This window comes from Chiloscyllium plagiosum, chromosome 25 (genome assembly GCF_004010195.1).
Source record: "Chiloscyllium plagiosum isolate BGI_BamShark_2017 chromosome 25, ASM401019v2, whole genome shotgun sequence".
Classification (NCBI taxonomy): Eukaryota; Metazoa; Chordata; class Chondrichthyes; order Orectolobiformes; family Hemiscylliidae; genus Chiloscyllium; species Chiloscyllium plagiosum.
The window spans coordinates 38,687,389-38,705,936 of record NC_057734.1 but is presented as its reverse complement, the minus strand read 5'-3'; the positions used below and the strand labels follow the sequence as shown (position 1 = coordinate 38,705,936).

Below are 18,548 nucleotides of genomic sequence, written 5' to 3'. Positions count from 1 at the left end.
CGCGCGAGTGTGAGAGAGAGAGAGCACGCGAGAGTGAGAGAGAGCACGCGAGAGTGAGAGAGAGCACGCGAGAGTGAGAGAGAGCACGCGAGAGAGGACACACGAGAGTGACAGAGAGCGCGCACGAGAGAGAGAGCGTGAGAGAGAGCGAGCGTGAGAGAGAGAGAGCGCACGCGAAAGTGAGAGAGAGCGAGTGCGCGCAAGAGAGAGAGAGCGCGCGAGAGTGGGAGAGCGCGTGCGAGAGTGAGAGCGCGCGCGAGAGTGAGAGAGCGCGCGCGAGAGTGAGAGAGCGCGCGCGAGAGTGAGAGAGCGCGCGCGCGAGAGTGAGAGCGCGCGCGCGAGAGTGAGAGCGCGCGCGCGAGAGTGAGAGCGCGCGCACGAGAGTGAGAGCGCGCGCACGAGAGTGAGAGCGCGCGCACGAGAGTGAGAGCGCGCGCATGAGTGAGAGAGCGCGCACGAGAGTGAGAGAGCGCGCGCACGAGAGTGAGAGAGAAAGCGCGCGAGAGTGAGAGAGAGCACGCGCGCGAGAGTGAGAGAGAGCACGCGCGCGAGAGTGAGAGAGAGCGCGTGCGCGCGAGTGAGAGAGAGAGAGAGAGAGTGCGCGCGCGAGAGTGAGCGAGAGAGAGAGAGCGCACGAGAGTGAGAGAGACCGCACGAGTGTGTGAGAGAGTACGCGCGCGAGAGTGAGAGAGAGAGTGCGCGCGCGAGAGAGAGAGAGAGAGAGAGAGAGAGTGCACGCGCGAGAGTGAGAGAGAGAGAGAGAGAGCGCGCGCGCGAGGGTCAGAGAGAGAGCGCGCGCGAGAGTGAGAGAGAGCACGCGAGAGTGAGAGTGAGCACGCGAGAGTGAGAGTGAGCACGCGAGAGTGAGAGAGAACACGCGAGAGTGAGAGAGAGCACGCGAGAGTGAGAGAGAACACGCGAGAGTGACAGAGAGCACGCACGAGAGAGAGAGCGTGAGAGAGCGAGCGTGAGAGAGAGAGAGCGCACGCGAAAATGAGAGAGAGCGAGTGCGCGCAAGAGAGAGAGAGCGCGCGAGAGTGGGAGAGAGAGCTCGTGTGAGAGACTGAGAGAGAGAGTGCACGCAAGAGAGTGAAAGAGAGAGAGCGGGCACGAGAGAGAGAGCGAGTGCAAGAGAGCGCGCACGAGCGAGCAAGAGAGAGAGAGAGACCGTGTGCGAGCGAGAGCACGCAAGAGTGAGAGAGAGAGAAAGAGCGAGTACGCAAGACAGAGAGCGCGCATGAGAACGAGAGAGAGCGCGCGCGCGAGAGAGAGAGAGACCACGCGTGCGAGAGAGAGAGAGAGACTGCGTGCGAGCGAGAGAGCAAGTGCGAGAGAAAGCGCTGGCGAGAGCGAGAGAAAGCACGTGCGAGAGCGAGAGAAAGAGCGCGCGAGAGAGAGAGAGAGAGAGAGAGCCCCCGCGCGGAAGAGAGAGAGAGAGCGCGCGAGAGTGAGAGAGAGCGCGCGAGAGTGAGAGAGAGCATGCGTGCGAGAGAGAGTGTGCGCGAGAGAGTAAGAGAGAGAGCATGTGCGAGAGTGAGAGACAGCGCGCGAGGGTGAGAGAGAGAGCGCGCACGCGAGAGTGAGAGAGAGAGAGAGCGCATGTGAGAGAGAGAGAGAGAGTGCGCGCGAGAGTCAGAGAGAGAGCGCGTGCAAAAGAGTGAGTGAGCATGTGCGAGAGTGAGAGCACGCTAGAGTGAGAGAGAGCACGCTAGAGTGAGAGAGAGCGCGCGAGAGTGAGAATGCGCGCGAGATTGAGAGAGCGCGCACGAGAGTGAGAGAGCGCGCACGAGAGTGAGAGAGCGCGCACGAGAGTGAGAGAGCGCCGCGAGTGTGAGAGAGAGAGCGCGCGCGCGCGAGTGTGAGAGAGAGAGCGCGCGCGCGCGAGTGTGAGAGAGAGAGCGCGCGCGCGCGAGTGTGAGAGAGAGAGCGCGCGCGCGCGAGTGTGAGAGAGAGAGCGCGCGCGCGCGAGTGTGAGAGAGAGAGCGCGCGCGCGCGAGTGTGAGAGAGAGAGCGCGCGCGCGCGAGTGTGAGAGAGAGAGCGCGCGCGCGCGAGTGTGAGAGAGAGAGCGCGCGCGCGCGAGTGTGAGAGAGAGAGCGCGCGCGCGCGAGTGTGAGAGAGAGAGCGCGCGCGCGCGAGTGTGAGAGAGAGAGCGCGCGCGCGCGAGTGTGAGAGAGAGAGCGCGCGCGCGCGAGTGTGAGAGAGAGAGCGCGCGCGCGCGAGTGTGAGAGAGAGAGCGCGCGCGCGCGAGTGTGAGAGAGAGAGCGCGCGCGCGCGAGTGTGAGAGAGAGAGCGCGCGCGCGCGAGTGTGAGAGAGAGAGCGCGCGCGCGCGAGTGTGAGAGAGAGAGCGCGCGCGCGCGAGTGTGAGAGAGAGAGCGCGCGCGCGCGAGTGTGAGAGAGAGAGCGCGCGCGCGCGAGTGTGAGAGAGAGAGCGCGCGCGCGCGAGTGTGAGAGAGAGAGCGCGCGCGCGCGAGTGTGAGAGAGAGAGCGCGCGCGCGCGAGTGTGAGAGAGAGAGCGCGCGCGCGCGAGTGTGAGAGAGAGAGCGCGCGCGCGCGAGTGTGAGAGAGAGAGCGCGCGCGCGCGAGTGTGAGAGAGAGAGCGCGCGCGCGCGAGTGTGAGAGAGAGAGCGCGCGCGCGCGAGTGTGAGAGAGAGAGCGCGCGCGCGCGAGTGTGAGAGAGAGAGCGCGCGCGCGCGAGTGTGAGAGAGAGAGCGCGCGCGCGCGAGTGTGAGAGAGAGAGCGCGCGCGCGCGAGTGTGAGAGAGAGAGCGCGCGCGCGCGAGTGTGAGAGAGAGAGCGCGCGCGCGCGAGTGTGAGAGAGAGAGCGCGCGCGCGCGAGTGTGAGAGAGAGAGCGCGCGCGCGCGAGTGTGAGAGAGAGAGCGCGCGCGCGCGAGTGTGAGAGAGAGAGCGCGCGCGCGCGAGTGTGAGAGAGAGAGCGCGCGCGCGCGAGTGTGAGAGAGAGAGCGCGCGCGCGCGAGTGTGAGAGAGAGAGCGCGCGCGCGCGAGTGTGAGAGAGAGAGCGCGCGCGCGCGAGTGTGAGAGAGAGAGCGCGCGCGCGCGAGTGTGAGAGAGAGAGCGCGCGCGCGCGAGTGTGAGAGAGAGAGCGCGCGCGCGCGAGTGTGAGAGAGAGAGCGCGCGCGCGCGAGTGTGAGAGAGAGAGCGCGCGCGCGCGAGTGTGAGAGAGAGAGCGCGCGCGCGCGAGTGTGAGAGAGAGAGCGCGCGCGCGCGAGTGTGAGAGAGAGAGCGCGCGCGCGCGAGTGTGAGAGAGAGAGCGCGCGCGCGCGAGTGTGAGAGAGAGAGCGCGCGCGCGCGAGTGTGAGAGAGAGAGCGCGCGCGCGCGAGTGTGAGAGAGAGAGCGCGCGCGCGCGAGTGTGAGAGAGAGAGCGCGCGCGCGCGAGTGTGAGAGAGAGAGCGCGCGCGCGCGAGTGTGAGAGAGAGAGCGCGCGCGCGCGAGTGTGAGAGAGAGAGCGCGCGCGCGCGAGTGTGAGAGAGAGAGCGCGCGCGCGCGAGTGTGAGAGAGAGAGCGCGCGCGCGCGAGTGTGAGAGAGAGAGCGCGCGCGCGCGAGTGTGAGAGAGAGAGCGCGCGCGCGCGAGTGTGAGAGAGAGAGCGCGCGCGCGCGAGTGTGAGAGAGAGAGCGCGCGCGCGCGAGTGTGAGAGAGAGAGCGCGCGCGCGCGAGTGTGAGAGAGAGAGCGCGCGCGCGCGAGTGTGAGAGAGAGAGCGCGCGCGCGCGAGTGTGAGAGAGAGAGCGCGCGCGCGCGAGTGTGAGAGAGAGAGCGCGCGCGCGCGAGTGTGAGAGAGAGAGCGCGCGCGCGCGAGTGTGAGAGAGAGAGCGCGCGCGCGCGAGTGTGAGAGAGAGAGCGCGCGCGCGCGAGTGTGAGAGAGAGAGCGCGCGCGCGCGAGTGTGAGAGAGAGAGCGCGCGCGCGCGAGTGTGAGAGAGAGAGCGCGCGCGCGCGAGTGTGAGAGAGAGAGCGCGCGCGCGCGAGTGTGAGAGAGAGAGCGCGCGCGCGCGAGTGTGAGAGAGAGAGCGCGCGCGCGCGAGTGTGAGAGAGAGAGCGCGCGCGCGCGAGTGTGAGAGAGAGAGCGCGCGCGCGCGAGTGTGAGAGAGAGAGCGCGCGCGCGCGAGTGTGAGAGAGAGAGCGCGCGCGCGCGAGTGTGAGAGAGAGAGCGCGCGCGCGCGAGTGTGAGAGAGAGAGCGCGCGCGCGCGAGTGTGAGAGAGAGAGCGCGCGCGCGCGAGTGTGAGAGAGAGAGCGCGCGCGCGCGAGTGTGAGAGAGAGAGCGCGCGCGCGCGAGTGTGAGAGAGAGAGCGCGCGCGCGCGAGTGTGAGAGAGAGAGCGCGCGCGCGCGAGTGTGAGAGAGAGAGCGCGCGCGCGCGAGTGTGAGAGAGAGAGCGCGCGCGCGCGAGTGTGAGAGAGAGAGCGCGCGCGCGCGAGTGTGAGAGAGAGAGCGCGCGCGCGCGAGTGTGAGAGAGAGAGCGCGCGCGCGCGAGTGTGAGAGAGAGAGCGCGCGCGCGCGAGTGTGAGAGAGAGAGCGCGCGCGCGCGAGTGTGAGAGAGAGAGCGCGCGCGCGCGAGTGTGAGAGAGAGAGCGCGCGCGCGCGAGTGTGAGAGAGAGAGCGCGCGCGCGCGAGTGTGAGAGAGAGAGCGCGCGCGCGCGAGTGTGAGAGAGAGAGCGCGCGCGCGCGAGTGTGAGAGAGAGAGCGCGCGCGCGCGAGTGTGAGAGAGAGAGCGCGCGCGCGCGAGTGTGAGAGAGAGAGCGCGCGCGCGCGAGTGTGAGAGAGAGAGCGCGCGCGCGCGAGTGTGAGAGAGAGAGCGCGCGCGCGCGAGTGTGAGAGAGAGAGCGCGCGCGCGCGAGTGTGAGAGAGAGAGCGCGCGCGCGCGAGTGTGAGAGAGAGAGCGCGCGCGCGCGAGTGTGAGAGAGAGAGCGCGCGCGCGCGAGTGTGAGAGAGAGAGCGCGCGCGCGCGAGTGTGAGAGAGAGAGCGCGCGCGCGCGAGTGTGAGAGAGAGAGCGCGCGCGCGCGAGTGTGAGAGAGAGAGCGCGCGCGCGCGAGTGTGAGAGAGAGAGCGCGCGCGCGCGAGTGTGAGAGAGAGAGCGCGCGCGCGCGAGTGTGAGAGAGAGAGCGCGCGCGCGCGAGTGTGAGAGAGAGAGCGCGCGCGCGCGAGTGTGAGAGAGAGAGCGCGCGCGCGCGAGTGTGAGAGAGAGAGCGCGCGCGCGCGAGTGTGAGAGAGAGAGCGCGCGCGCGCGAGTGTGAGAGAGAGAGCGCGCGCGCGCGAGTGTGAGAGAGAGAGCGCGCGCGCGCGAGTGTGAGAGAGAGAGCGCGCGCGCGCGAGTGTGAGAGAGAGAGCGCGCGCGCGCGAGTGTGAGAGAGAGAGCGCGCGCGCGCGAGTGTGAGAGAGAGAGCGCGCGCGCGCGAGTGTGAGAGAGAGAGCGCGCGCGCGCGAGTGTGAGAGAGAGAGCGCGCGCGCGCGAGTGTGAGAGAGAGAGCGCGCGCGCGCGAGTGTGAGAGAGAGAGCGCGCGCGCGCGAGTGTGAGAGAGAGAGCGCGCGCGCGCGAGTGTGAGAGAGAGAGCGCGCGCGCGCGAGTGTGAGAGAGAGAGCGCGCGCGCGCGAGTGTGAGAGAGAGAGCGCGCGCGCGCGAGTGTGAGAGAGAGAGCGCGCGCGCGCGAGTGTGAGAGAGAGAGCGCGCGCGCGCGAGTGTGAGAGAGAGAGCGCGCGCGCGCGAGTGTGAGAGAGAGAGCGCGCGCGCGCGAGTGTGAGAGAGAGAGCGCGCGCGCGCGAGTGTGAGAGAGAGAGCGCGCGCGCGCGAGTGTGAGAGAGAGAGCGCGCGCGCGCGAGTGTGAGAGAGAGAGCGCGCGCGCGCGAGTGTGAGAGAGAGAGCGCGCGCGCGCGAGTGTGAGAGAGAGAGCGCGCGCGCGCGAGTGTGAGAGAGAGAGCGCGCGCGCGCGAGTGTGAGAGAGAGAGCGCGCGCGCGCGAGTGTGAGAGAGAGAGCGCGCGCGCGCGAGTGTGAGAGAGAGAGCGCGCGCGCGCGAGTGTGAGAGAGAGAGCGCGCGCGCGCGAGTGTGAGAGAGAGAGCGCGCGCGCGCGAGTGTGAGAGAGAGAGCGCGCGCGCGCGAGTGTGAGAGAGAGAGCGCGCGCGCGCGAGTGTGAGAGAGAGAGCGCGCGCGCGCGAGTGTGAGAGAGAGAGCGCGCGCGCGCGAGTGTGAGAGAGAGAGCGCGCGCGCGCGAGTGTGAGAGAGAGAGCGCGCGCGCGCGAGTGTGAGAGAGAGAGCGCGCGCGCGCGAGTGTGAGAGAGAGAGCGCGCGCGCGCGAGTGTGAGAGAGAGAGCGCGCGCGCGCGAGTGTGAGAGAGAGAGCGCGCGCGCGCGAGTGTGAGAGAGAGAGCGCGCGCGCGCGAGTGTGAGAGAGAGAGCGCGCGCGCGCGAGTGTGAGAGAGAGAGCGCGCGCGCGCGAGTGTGAGAGAGAGAGCGCGCGCGCGCGAGTGTGAGAGAGAGAGCGCGCGCGCGCGAGTGTGAGAGAGAGAGCGCGCGCGCGCGAGTGTGAGAGAGAGAGCGCGCGCGCGCGAGTGTGAGAGAGAGAGCGCGCGCGCGCGAGTGTGAGAGAGAGAGCGCGCGCGCGCGAGTGTGAGAGAGAGAGCGCGCGCGCGCGAGTGTGAGAGAGAGAGCGCGCGCGCGCGAGTGTGAGAGAGAGAGCGCGCGCGCGCGAGTGTGAGAGAGAGAGCGCGCGCGCGCGAGTGTGAGAGAGAGAGCGCGCGCGCGCGAGTGTGAGAGAGAGAGCGCGCGCGCGCGAGTGTGAGAGAGAGAGCGCGCGCGCGCGAGTGTGAGAGAGAGAGCGCGCGCGCGCGAGTGTGAGAGAGAGAGCGCGCGCGCGCGAGTGTGAGAGAGAGAGCGCGCGCGCGCGAGTGTGAGAGAGAGAGCGCGCGCGCGCGAGTGTGAGAGAGAGAGCGCGCGCGCGCGAGTGTGAGAGAGAGAGTGCGCGCGCGCGAGTGTGAGAGAGAGAGCGCGCGCGCGAGTGTGAGAGAGAGAGCGCGCGCGCGAGTGTGAGAGAGAGAGCGCGAGTGTGAGAGAGAGTGCGCGAGTGAGAGAGAGAGTGCGCGAGTGAGAGAGAGAGAGCGTGACAGAGAGCGAGAATCAAATGCATGAAGAAGTGTGCAAGTGATTGAGAAGTATTGCGGGAGAGAGAATAGGATTACATCAAGCATAGGCGCAGGAGTTGTGGTGAACGTCAGCTGACCTGACATGTTAAAACTGTTCCTGTGTGCCCAGATGCTGCCAGGTTTTCTGCATCTTCTGTTTTTAATACAAGAACAAGCCATTCAGCCGAACAAGTCGATGCTAATTCTATGCTCTCACACATACCTTGTGCTCAATTGCTTCCCCCCTAGCTTGGTGTCACTTTTGTTCTTTTACATTGACTTATTGGTATCTTAAGTCCAAATCCAAAATGGAAATTATGAATTGTAATGGTCCCAGTTCTTGAATGTTCCTTTTGACAGTGAATAATAAATAATTACCCTTGACCCTATTCTGTTTTTAGTCAATTTAATAAACATTTGTTCACATACCCAAATTTTGGCAGGACTCTGCAGTCTGGACTCATTATTGGAGTCCTTTGGAGAATCCAAGTATTTGCGATCTGCTCTTACCCTTGTCTATGATTTTTGTTATCACTCCAAAGAATTCTATCAGTTAGTTACACATGACTTAGCCTTTTGAAATCGAGACATCATTACTTTCTATCTTGTCTTTTAGCATCTTTCTTATCGCTGATGGTAAGTGCTTTGGTCCCAGGTTCAGCACTGTATTCTTTTTTGCATGTACCTGTACGAGTAGCACTAGCTGTCTGTCAGTTGACTGCTACCGCCTGTTTTCTAAGCAACTTTTATATATGGGTATACTGGCACCCCTGAGAATACAAGGATGATAGTCAGGCCACAAAAAATAAAAGGTGTGTGAAAGGAACAAGATGGGGTGAGTAAATAAAAAGTTGGTGTGAAAATTTGTGGTATCCAAAATTTGCTGAACAAAAACAGGTCATTTGGCCCAACTTGGTAGCTCTGATGTTGTTGACGGCCCCCTGCCATTTCCAAGATGGCCGACATAAGGAAATCACTTTGAATAGAACAGCTGTGGCAGGATCTTTTTTCTCTCCTTCCATCGCCTCATTCTCTCAAAATGGTTTCATCATCAATAACACTTCCTCACTGTTAAGAGTTTTATCCTCTCTTTTGTGAAAGTATTTGCACTTGTGAATCTCACCCCCAGGGTTTCCGCCATCTAGGAAAAATAAGGAGGGCAAAAAAAAAAACTGAAGGCTAGAACAAAAAGAGGCATAAAAGATATGGGGAGAAAGCAGAGAAATTGAATGTAGAGCTCTCCCAGGGCTTTACTCTGTGATCTATCTTTAGATAAAGCTGCCATAAACTTATTGGACCATAGCGTTGCGCTCTCATTAGACAGTGAGATGACTGGTGATGGTTTAAGTCGACAGTGTGGCGCTGGAAAAGCACAGCAGGTCAGGCAGCATCCGAGGAGTCGACCCTGAGGGTCACCACGACTCAGGCGAGAGGCGAGTTTGAGAAGGAGAGTCCTTCATGGTAGCCTCAGCTAGTGTGGGAATTGAACCCATGTTGACCTCACTCTGCACCACAAACCAGCCATCCAGCCAACTGAACTAACACCACTGCTGATAACAGAAAGCTTTACGAGGAGAATTTACCAGCCACGTGTCACACCTTTCATTTCTAAGATGTAAGAAACGTGATTAAAATGGCAGAATGGACAATGTATCTGTCTAACAGATATATATTCAAAGATGGGTATCCCAACTTCAGGATATTAATTCCTGGAGTTTCATCACATGACCTTTCCCTTCAACGGTCCTTATGGCCCCAGCAACCTCTCATCCCAGATTCCATATATTTATAGCGAATAAACAATGGCAGAAAAAAACGTGTAATTTCTTTTTAAATCTTCAATTCTGAGAGACTCCAGACCAGTCCTAGAGAGTTGTCAAGCAAATATCCCGGTAAATGTATAAACAGCACCCAAAAGCTAGTGAATCATTGGGTTAAAGCTTTAAGTTAGAGCAATAGCCATCGTTTATTCTTTTAGTTTGGAGATCCATGGAAATTTCAGCACAGGAAGTCAATGCAAGTCAGGCCTGCACACTCAGGCTTCACCCAGTGTTTCCCTGCCTTACCTTGCCCAGCACAGTGAGACAGGGTTTGGGATCCAGTTCTGGTTGCTCCAGCTTCACAACTCCTACCCATCCGTATTCATATAGGTCCTCCTCATCATTGTTGTTGCATAGTCCCAACGGGTGCATCTGGAAGAGTCATAATCAACAGGAGGTTAATTTGCTGCAAGATTATGTTCACTTAATTTGTTTTCTGAACAAGTTTTGTAACATTATTTGAGCATTATGAGCAGACTAAACTGTTGAAGAGTGCGGCACTGGAAAAGTGCAGCCGGTCAGGCAGCATCAGAGGAGCAGAAGAGTTGACGTTTCGAGCGTAGGCTCTTCATCAGGAATGGGATAACAGTACTGGGCAGCTTTTGCCAGATTCCACAGCATTCTGAACTCAAGGCTTCCGGGTCCTTGTAAAAACCTGTTTTTTCTCTCTCTATCCTATGGTTATGTAATGTTTTATTTTATTGAAAGTTTGGAAGGGTTGCTTACTTTAGACAGGAGAAATATATTCCCTCACTAGGCTGTGGATTCTCTGTCCCAAAAAACCGTGAAAACCGGAAATTATTCAAGACGAAGCGAGAGAAAATTCTTGAACGATCGGGGTTTCAAGGGCTATGGATTACAGTCAGGAAAATGGAGTTCAGGCCAAACTATCCTCTCATTGAATGGGAGGCTCAAAAGATTGTCGTGTCCACTCCTGCTATTGCCACATTGTTCCAATGACATTCACAGACACTCCCTTCATTTAATATCACTATCATTCATTGCAACGGATCGTTCACAGTCCACCTCTCAATATTCTGAGCAAGTGTCACTCGACCCGAAACGTTAACGCTGACGTCTCTCCACAGGTGCTGCCAGATCTGCTGAGCTTTTCCAGCAATTTTTGTTTTCGCCTCCCCAAAGTGGTATTCGACTCAGTAGCTGCCAATTCACTTCGTTTGGCAGTGGGCAAAGCTAAGAACATTTTATGGTTGGTAATGTGAATGTATTTTACACCCTGATGGTCTACCCCAATAAATCGGGGCAGCTACTATTCCAAAAAGCTGACTGGGCCCACGACAAATGGTTGTTCAGAGGGAGAACTGGAACATTGTCCATCTCCTCTGCTCTCCACCTCTGCTCCTGTTAACCAATACTTCAACTTGCTTTCATTTCAAATATTTTGGAAGAATCAAGTCACCTCATAACTGCAAACCAAATCCAAACAAAGCCTTTGAAAATGGGATTCGTGAGAAAACCATGGGTTAAAATGTTGGTGTTTGGAGAAAAGGGTAGTACATAGCAAGACAAGAGGAGATCAATCTGTACCTGCAACCAATTCCTATCAGTGGATAAAAATAATCATCAAAACATTTGGTCAGATGGTGTAATGTTTTAGTCAAGCCCAAAGGTATTATGTTCATCAATGCAAATGACACACTGTCCAAGGTCAAATGACAAAGATTTAAAAAAAAATAATTTTGTTACAGGAAAAGGCTACCTCATCCCGTTTACCTTCCAAAAAAAAAACTAATTAATTAAGAGCATGCCAGAGTGCACATCATTGCTCTTCTCTCCTCCTACCTGCCCCTCAATACACCCAACTGCCATACCTTCCCCCAAGGTTGCTTATAGATGTGCTCATGAGATGGACAATCTGTCCAAAGATAATCGAATACCACAAAAATTTAATTAGCTGGACAATAAGGGCATTATTCCTCAGGACATTATTGTGAAGATATCTCACCTTTTAAGATCTAGTGACAATTTGTTGAAAACGAATATAATTTCTCAGGACCACACCTCCTCTCCAATCATTCCACACTGGTTTTCCCCTCCCTCCTCATTTTGGAGATCCTATTTATCACTGACATACAGTTTCATAATTACAAGTCTTTGGTTAATCATTCATCATTTGTAAGCCTGAACAAAGTGTGAAAGCAAATAATCCTGCCTTAATCGCCAACCTTTACAGGTGAATCATTTCCACCAGGGTTCACTGCTGGTGCAGCAGTCAGAGTTGGAAGCCAAGCTATTTTCCCCCATCCCAAACCCCAATTTCCACCAGAGTTATTGAGAGTTATCACAATCTGAACCTTGGGGTATAATTTGGACCAGCACTTTTATGAACTAATCCAGCAGGGGAGCTTTCATTAACAATAGTGCTCAGTGGTTGAGGGATGGGACCGGGCATAACTGGCTCAGACAATCCCCAAGGTTCCAGCAGAACCTCTGCTCAAAAGTCCAGAGTGACAAATATCTTCCAGGATAAAACATCCATCATTCTTGCTGCTTACTTAGTGAGATAGAGAGAAACAACTGGTGATGACCTTAACCTGGCAGTTAACCATGCCTCAGATGAGAGGCAACCTCAGCCCATATAAGAATGGAACCGATAGCATTGGTGCCATTCTGCATCACAAACCAGCTGGCCAGCCAACCAACCCCACAACACCCTCAGCAAAGGAGAGGCGAAGGACCTCTCTCTCTATATTTTACATTCAGCCCGGATAAGCAAGCCATCATTTTTCAACAAACAGTAACCTCATCCATTATTGATACAGATAAAGAACATACACACATGGTCTCGTCATGCATACACATGCATTAACAGTGATTCAGCCCTTGGCTTGGTTAGTATCACTCTCATCCTTTGTGTCAGAAGGTTTAATGGATTCAAACCCCACTCTAGAAACGGAAATACTAATCGCCAAGGCTGGCATCATAGTAGGAAATGCTACACTGCCAAAGGCATCAAGTTGGGCATTCAAACAGGGCTCCTCCAACACTCTAGGGATATAAAAGATCTCACAATATTACTTAGACAGGATGCCTGCCTCAATGTCCATTCAAGTAGTTTTCCCTCAGTGAACATTACCAGAACAGATACATCACATGTTGTTTATAGGAGCTTGAGATGTGCAAAGTAGCTCCCTCTTTTTCTGCATGATGATAGCAAATGCACTGCAAAAAACAATTTCACTGGCTGTCAAGTACCTTGCAGAGTCCTGAGGTTGTAGAAAGTGCTATATGATTGCAAGTCTTTGCTGCATCTCAATCATGCAGAAGGGGATAAAAGCAAAATCTCACTGGTATTTAGTAATTAACTTTAACACAGTGCAAGGTACTGACTTGTCTTTGTTTTAAGTCACCGGCATGCAGGCACAACAAGCAATGCCGAAGGCAAATGGCACGTTATCCTTAACAACAAGAGCATTTACCTACAGCAGAAAAGATACATGTTGAGCCTGCCCCTGAAGTACTGAAGTTCTGGTCCCCTTACCTCAGGAAAGATATACTTACCAATGAAATAATGCAGTGGAGGTTCATCAGACTGATTCCTGCAATGGTGGGACTGTCCTATCAGGAGAGATTACAGAGACTGGGTCCATATTCTCCACTAGTATGGAAGTTTAAATGCCAATTTCATGCAAACCTACAATTTATTTGAAAGGAAGGACAGACCAGATGCAGAAAGGAGGTTTCCTGAGGCACTGGCATCTAGAACCGGGGGACAAAGTCTCAGAATAACCGTTTACGACTGAGATGAAGAGTTCCACAGAATCGCTAAGTCTGTAAGCAGGCCCCTTGATCCATCCAGTCCACAACGACCCTGCCATCCAGACTCAATTCCCTACTCTATCCCTGTAACCCTGCATTTCACATGGCTAACCCACCTAGCCTGCATATCCCTGGGCACCTAACCACACATATCTTTGGACTGTGGGAGCAAACCGAAGCACCCAGAGGAAACCCACACAGACATGGGGAGAACATGCAAACTCCACACAGTCACCCGAGGGTGGAAATGAGCCCAGGGTCCTGGCACCATGAGGCAGCAGTGCTAACCACTGAGCCATCATGCTGCCCTTAGTTTCGTCACTCAGAGTGAATCTTTTGAATTCTCTACCAGAAAAGGCTGTGGGAGATCTGGCATACAGTAACTTTCTGACAGAGATCAATAGATTTCTAGTTATTAATGACATCAAAGGTTAGTGTGGGAATTGAGTTAGATGATCATGCAGGAGCTAGAATGGTGGAGCAGGCTCGAGGGGCTGAATGGCCTACTGCTGTTGCTATGTTCCTATACTTCTACAAGATACTTAATCATCATCTCAAACTGTTATCACTGCTATCACTGCCAAGGACAGACTTTTGTAACCTTCAGCACTTCATGATAACCATTCCCAGTGCAGACTCAAGAGCCCGCCTTAGAAAGGCAAAACTCAACACTGAGCTGCAGGCCTATACTTCACAGAAGTCAGCAGTGACCATTTCACCACTACACTGGGCTGAAGGGCTAGTAACATTACTGCACATTGTCTGAAGACAAAAAAAAACCTTAACACACCACATGGAAACCGGTTGGAGCTCAGTAACAAAAAGAATGCTGCCTTCTTTTGGCTGCTGTAATTATGTTTATCTTTGTGGTAAACTTCATGGAATTTGTTGACAACACAGGCATGCACTACAGTACATGAAAGGACGAATGATTTTCTGATAGTTATTAAATATGGCTTATGAAGTCAGACAAAGGGGATACTGTCTACTTAACCGCAGAATGTAACAATACTGCGGCCACCTCTAATAACGCTTGGCTTTGGTCACAAAGCAGGGTTTGTGTGTGCTGCTTCGATTACAGCAATGGTCAACAGTCTCACTTATTAAACCTGTCCTAATGGGCTCCCTCAAAAATGTCTTTGACAATGATTCAGGTTTGCCTTAAACCTTGATGTTGGGAGTACCTGGTGGTTATGACTGCCCCTATCGCTATTTCAAATAAGGGAATTCTGCTCAGTGTCCTGGTCAATTTGTTCCCCCCCTCCACTCAAGTCAATCAACATCACCGAAACAAATTATCTGGGCTGGTCATTATTGCAATGCTACTTGTGGAAGATTGTTGTGCACAAATAGCTGACTGCATTCGGTTCAGGTAGAGCATTAAGGGTAGAATGGAATGGTTAGGCTGAATAGCTTGTGTTCATATCCTCTGAAACCTGACCTATCTCCTGCATTTTAACAGTGATTGCACTTCAAAAGCACTTGATTGGCTGCAAAGAGCTTTGGGACAGCTTGTGGTCATGAAGGCTACTATATGTATGCAAAATAGACCAGGCAGGAGGCTGGAAGAACACAGCAGGCCAGGCAGCATCAGGAGGTGGAGAAGTTGATGTTTCGGGTTGTAACCCTTCTTCAGGGCTGGGCTATATGAATGAAAGCTGTCTTCTTTATTGAAAGAAGGTATGGAACTACCTCCTCTCATGTGACCCTGCTTAATTACACAAATTAAAGCCTCTCCTAAGACATCACACTTATGGCACAGTCCTGAAAGTCTTCAATCCAATACTTTGTTGCACAAACAAATCTTTAAAAACCACAAATTGCACAAGTGCCTTTCAAATTGGTTCAGGTAAAAGCAGTTTTAAAAATGCGATTGTTCTTCCGGTTGAGAATAAACATCCACATCTGTTCGAATGGATTTGTGGCAAATCACAGGCTAAAACAATCTGGGAGTTGTTCCTGATGAGTCTCAAAGGCTTGAGATGCTGAGGAGCCACTGCTGACTTAAAGGTCTACTCCAGGTCTGCCATGCTCTCGTCAGCAAAAATGAAAATTTCCTCCACTTCACACACCCTCCCCTCAGTCCTGAGCTGTGAACCAGGAGAGCGCACTATTATTTCCTCTGTTACAGTTAATCAAACATCCATAAGCACCGTACCCAGGAATTTTGTGCCAAATGCAGCTTGTCCATGGCTTGAGCATGTGTCTGGGAATGGGACTTGGCGAGTTGAACTTGCAGAGAGCCAGTAGAGAGACAATGGGGCCAAATGGCCTTCTTCTGCGTGGCAACTATTCCATGAAAGTTCAGGAGAGGGAGGATTTGATGACCATGTGAAGAATGTTAACTTCGAGATGAAGCTTTTCACACATTCCAGAAGTTGCTTGTTTGACTTGAGTTTTTCCACTAGTCATGATATCACACTGCGAACTCCTGTGGCCAGTGAGGACATTGCAATGAGTGAATCTCGGAATTTCTGTATAGACTCGAGCCATGCCCATTCCATATTTTCCTAATTACTCACTCAAATGACTTCTAACAAATAACGTAACAGGCATTAATTTTAAGCTGTAATAGAAACAAACTGTTGACATTTAAACAATGCCTAAATTACTTTCATTAGAAAATCAGATCTACAGGAGAAAAGGTGTGTCTTTATATTCATTCATAGGATGTAGGGAACAATGGTTATGTCAGCATTTGTTACCCACTCCCAATCATCCTTAGAGAGGGAAGTGAGCTGCCTTCTTGAACTGCTGCAGAATTTAGAATCCCTACTGTGCAAAAGCAGGCTATTCGGCCCACTGAGTCCACACTGACCCTCCAAAGAGCATCCCACCCAGACATAGCCCCCCCACCTATAATTCTGCATTTCCCTTGGCTAATCCACCTAACCTGCACATCTTTGGATTGTAGGGAGAAACAGGAGCACTCAGAGAAAATCCATGCAGACACAGGGAGAATATCTGAGTGGAGTTTGCACAGTCACCCAAGGCTGGAATCAAACCTGGGTCCCTGGCACTGTGAGGCAGCAGTGCCAATGATTGAGCCTCTGTGCCACCCCATAGGTGTAGGATCACCCATAGTGCTAGAGTGTTCCATGATTTTAATTCAGCAAGAATGAAGGAACAGCAATATAGTTCCAATTCAGGATGGTGAATGGCATTACTTATGTAGTAGTGTTCCCTTGTATTTGTTGCCCTTGACTATCTCGGTGATGGTAGTCATAGGTTTGGATGAACTTTTGAGAGTTATTGCACTGCATCCTGCCATTGATATACACTAATGCTACAGTCTGCTGGTGGTGAAGGCAGTGAATGTTGAAGGTGGTAGATGGGGTGTCAATCAAATGATAAAGTTTCTCCACTGCAGCTGCATCTACCCCAACAAAGGGAGAATGTTTAGTCGCACTGGACTTGCAGCTTGTAGATAGTAGATAGGCTTTGGGCAGACAGGAGGTAAGTTACCTGCTGCAATATTTGCAAACGTTTGTGGGAAGACCAGGGGGCTAATTGGACACACCTTAAAAAGATTTAGCACAAGCATGCATCTGCACTGATTAATGTATGACTTCAGGAAGTCTGAAGTCCTTCATTGTGTTTATTCTACAATAGGAGGACCATCAGACTGCACATGCCGAAGTCTCACAGAAAGCAATGAGATAAATGGCCAGGTTTTATTGACATTTGTGCGGAATAATTGTTGACTGGATACTTCCCTGCTGTTCTTTGAATAGTGCCATGGATCTTTTAGGAGAGATCAAGATCATCCCCGAGCTTAAGATGTTTCTGTTGTCCCCTTCAGAAGACTGTCACCCTGCCGTCAAGGATCTGTCAATGAACCCTTCCAGTTTCTGCTACCTGCACAATCTGAACACAGCCCCCAAGTTAAATAAGTCCACCTTGGGCTGCAATAGTTCTGACAAAGACAGATTAATAATTCAAACAATAATATATTTCTTTTGAATTTTGAGGAATTCTGCAGTGTAGCCTTAAACAGCACCCTACCAAAACTGCATTTTAAATGACACACCAGGTTATAGTCCAACAGGTTTAAGTGGAAGCACCTGGTGAAGGAGCAGCGCTCCAAAAGCTCGTGCTTCCAATTAAACCTGTTGGACTATAACCTGGTGTTGTGTGATTTTTAACTTTGTACACCCCAGTCCAACACCGACATCTCCAAAGCATTTTAAATGAGCTGTGTTCCTTATCACTATCTTAAAATTCTTCTATCTCCTTTTTCCACTGTCTTCAAAATCTCAAATTGCCCTCTAATCTCTGTGAATATACTCTGCAGCTTTTCTACCACTAAATTAATGTTCTGTCGCTACTGCAATCATGTTTCATTTAGCCTACTTATGACAGAGGTGATACCACTTTTGAAAGCGAAGTATTCATTTCACCTCTATCCTTCCTGGCCTGATACGACGGACTGCCATTTTAAAGTTTGTCTCAAGACAGATTTTTCACTTGACTCAAAGAACTCCACTCCTGACGAAGGGTTTATGCCTGAAACGTCAATTCTCTTGCTCCTTGGATGCTACCTGACCTGCTGAGCTTTTCCAGCACCACGGTCTCGACTCAGAGCTTCAAACTGTTCTCACGGATCTTTCTTCTAAGAGAAATCCAATACATCCCAACGCGACCAGATTTTTAAATCTCTTCTGAGCACACACATTCTTCCTGCACCTCTCACCAGCTCGGATGTGCGGGTTTTCTTTTGAAATGCTGTTTTCACCTGCTGCTGACTATCAATTTACATGCTTGCAGGTAAACAGTGATGTTCTTAACATTGTAAACTCTCTTGTCTTCTGAACACATTCTCTCCTGGATCAAGTAGGAATTTTTCCACTGTGTTTACTTCAAGGTATTTAAAGCAATGATGCTCACTACCAATCATTACATGGTGCATGCCGCGGAATCATACTTTATCAGATAATGGTTCCAAAGAAGTTAGACTGTATTCTAAACGTTAACTGTGTTTTTCTCTCTCCATAGATACTGCCAGATCTGTTGAGGTTCTCCAGCATTTTCTTTCTTTTTAAAAAAACTTTCAAGTCTCCAACACCTGCAGTACTTGGCTTTATTACCAGCTAACAGTTAAGGTACAGCGCTGACACCAACCCTTCTTTCTATACTGGGTCTAAGATTCATTTGGTTGCGGGTGGTAAGGGATAAACTACTTGTGAATCTTAATGAGAAGAGGCACTTGTCTCAACCACAAGAGACAAGGTACAATGCAAGTTACGTTGGCTACTTGTACAGAGTCATAGCGATATACAGCATGGGAACAGACCCTTTGGTCCAACTCGTCCATACCAGCCATATATCCTAAACTAATCTAGTCCCATTCGCCAGCAAAACTTGACCTACTCTTGGGAAATAAGGCAGAGCAATCTAATCTATCTAAAAAAGTAATCTAATCTAATCTAATCTAAAGCAGGTGACTGAGGTGTCGGTGGGGGAGCACTTTGGGACCAGCGACCATAATGCTATTAGTTTTAAAATAGTGATGGGAAAGGATAGACCAAAAGTTGATGTTCTAAATTAGAGAAAGGCCAATTTTGATGGTGTGAGGCAAGAACTTTAAAAAGCTGATTGGGGACAGATGTTTGCAGGTAAAGGAACGGCTGGAAAATGGGAAGCCTTCAGAAACGAGATAACAAGAATCCAGAGAAAGTATATTCCTGTTCGGGAGAAAGGAAAGGCTGGTAGGTATAGGGAATGCTGGATGACTAAAGAAATTGAGGGTTTGGTTAAGAAAAAGAAGGAAGCATATGTCAGGTATAGACAGGATAGATCGAGTGAATCCTTAGAAGAG

At 52.7% G+C, this 18,548-nt stretch overlaps 1 protein-coding gene across 3 annotated transcripts in view; it reads right to left on the bottom strand.

Moving 5' to 3' along the window:
* znrf3 (zinc and ring finger 3) overlaps positions 1–18,548 on the bottom strand; it is a 238,809-nt gene that overhangs the window by 109,663 nt on the left and 110,598 nt on the right. For 2 of the 3 annotated variants that reach the window (XM_043715903.1, XM_043715904.1), the window contains exon 2: positions 9,197–9,322. In XM_043715903.1, the coding sequence (XP_043571838.1) occupies positions 9,197–9,322 (126 nt within the window). Of the gene's footprint in view, positions 1–9,196; positions 9,323–16,588; positions 16,594–18,548 lie in introns of those variants that run through there. The other variant, XM_043715906.1, reaches the window with a different exon arrangement.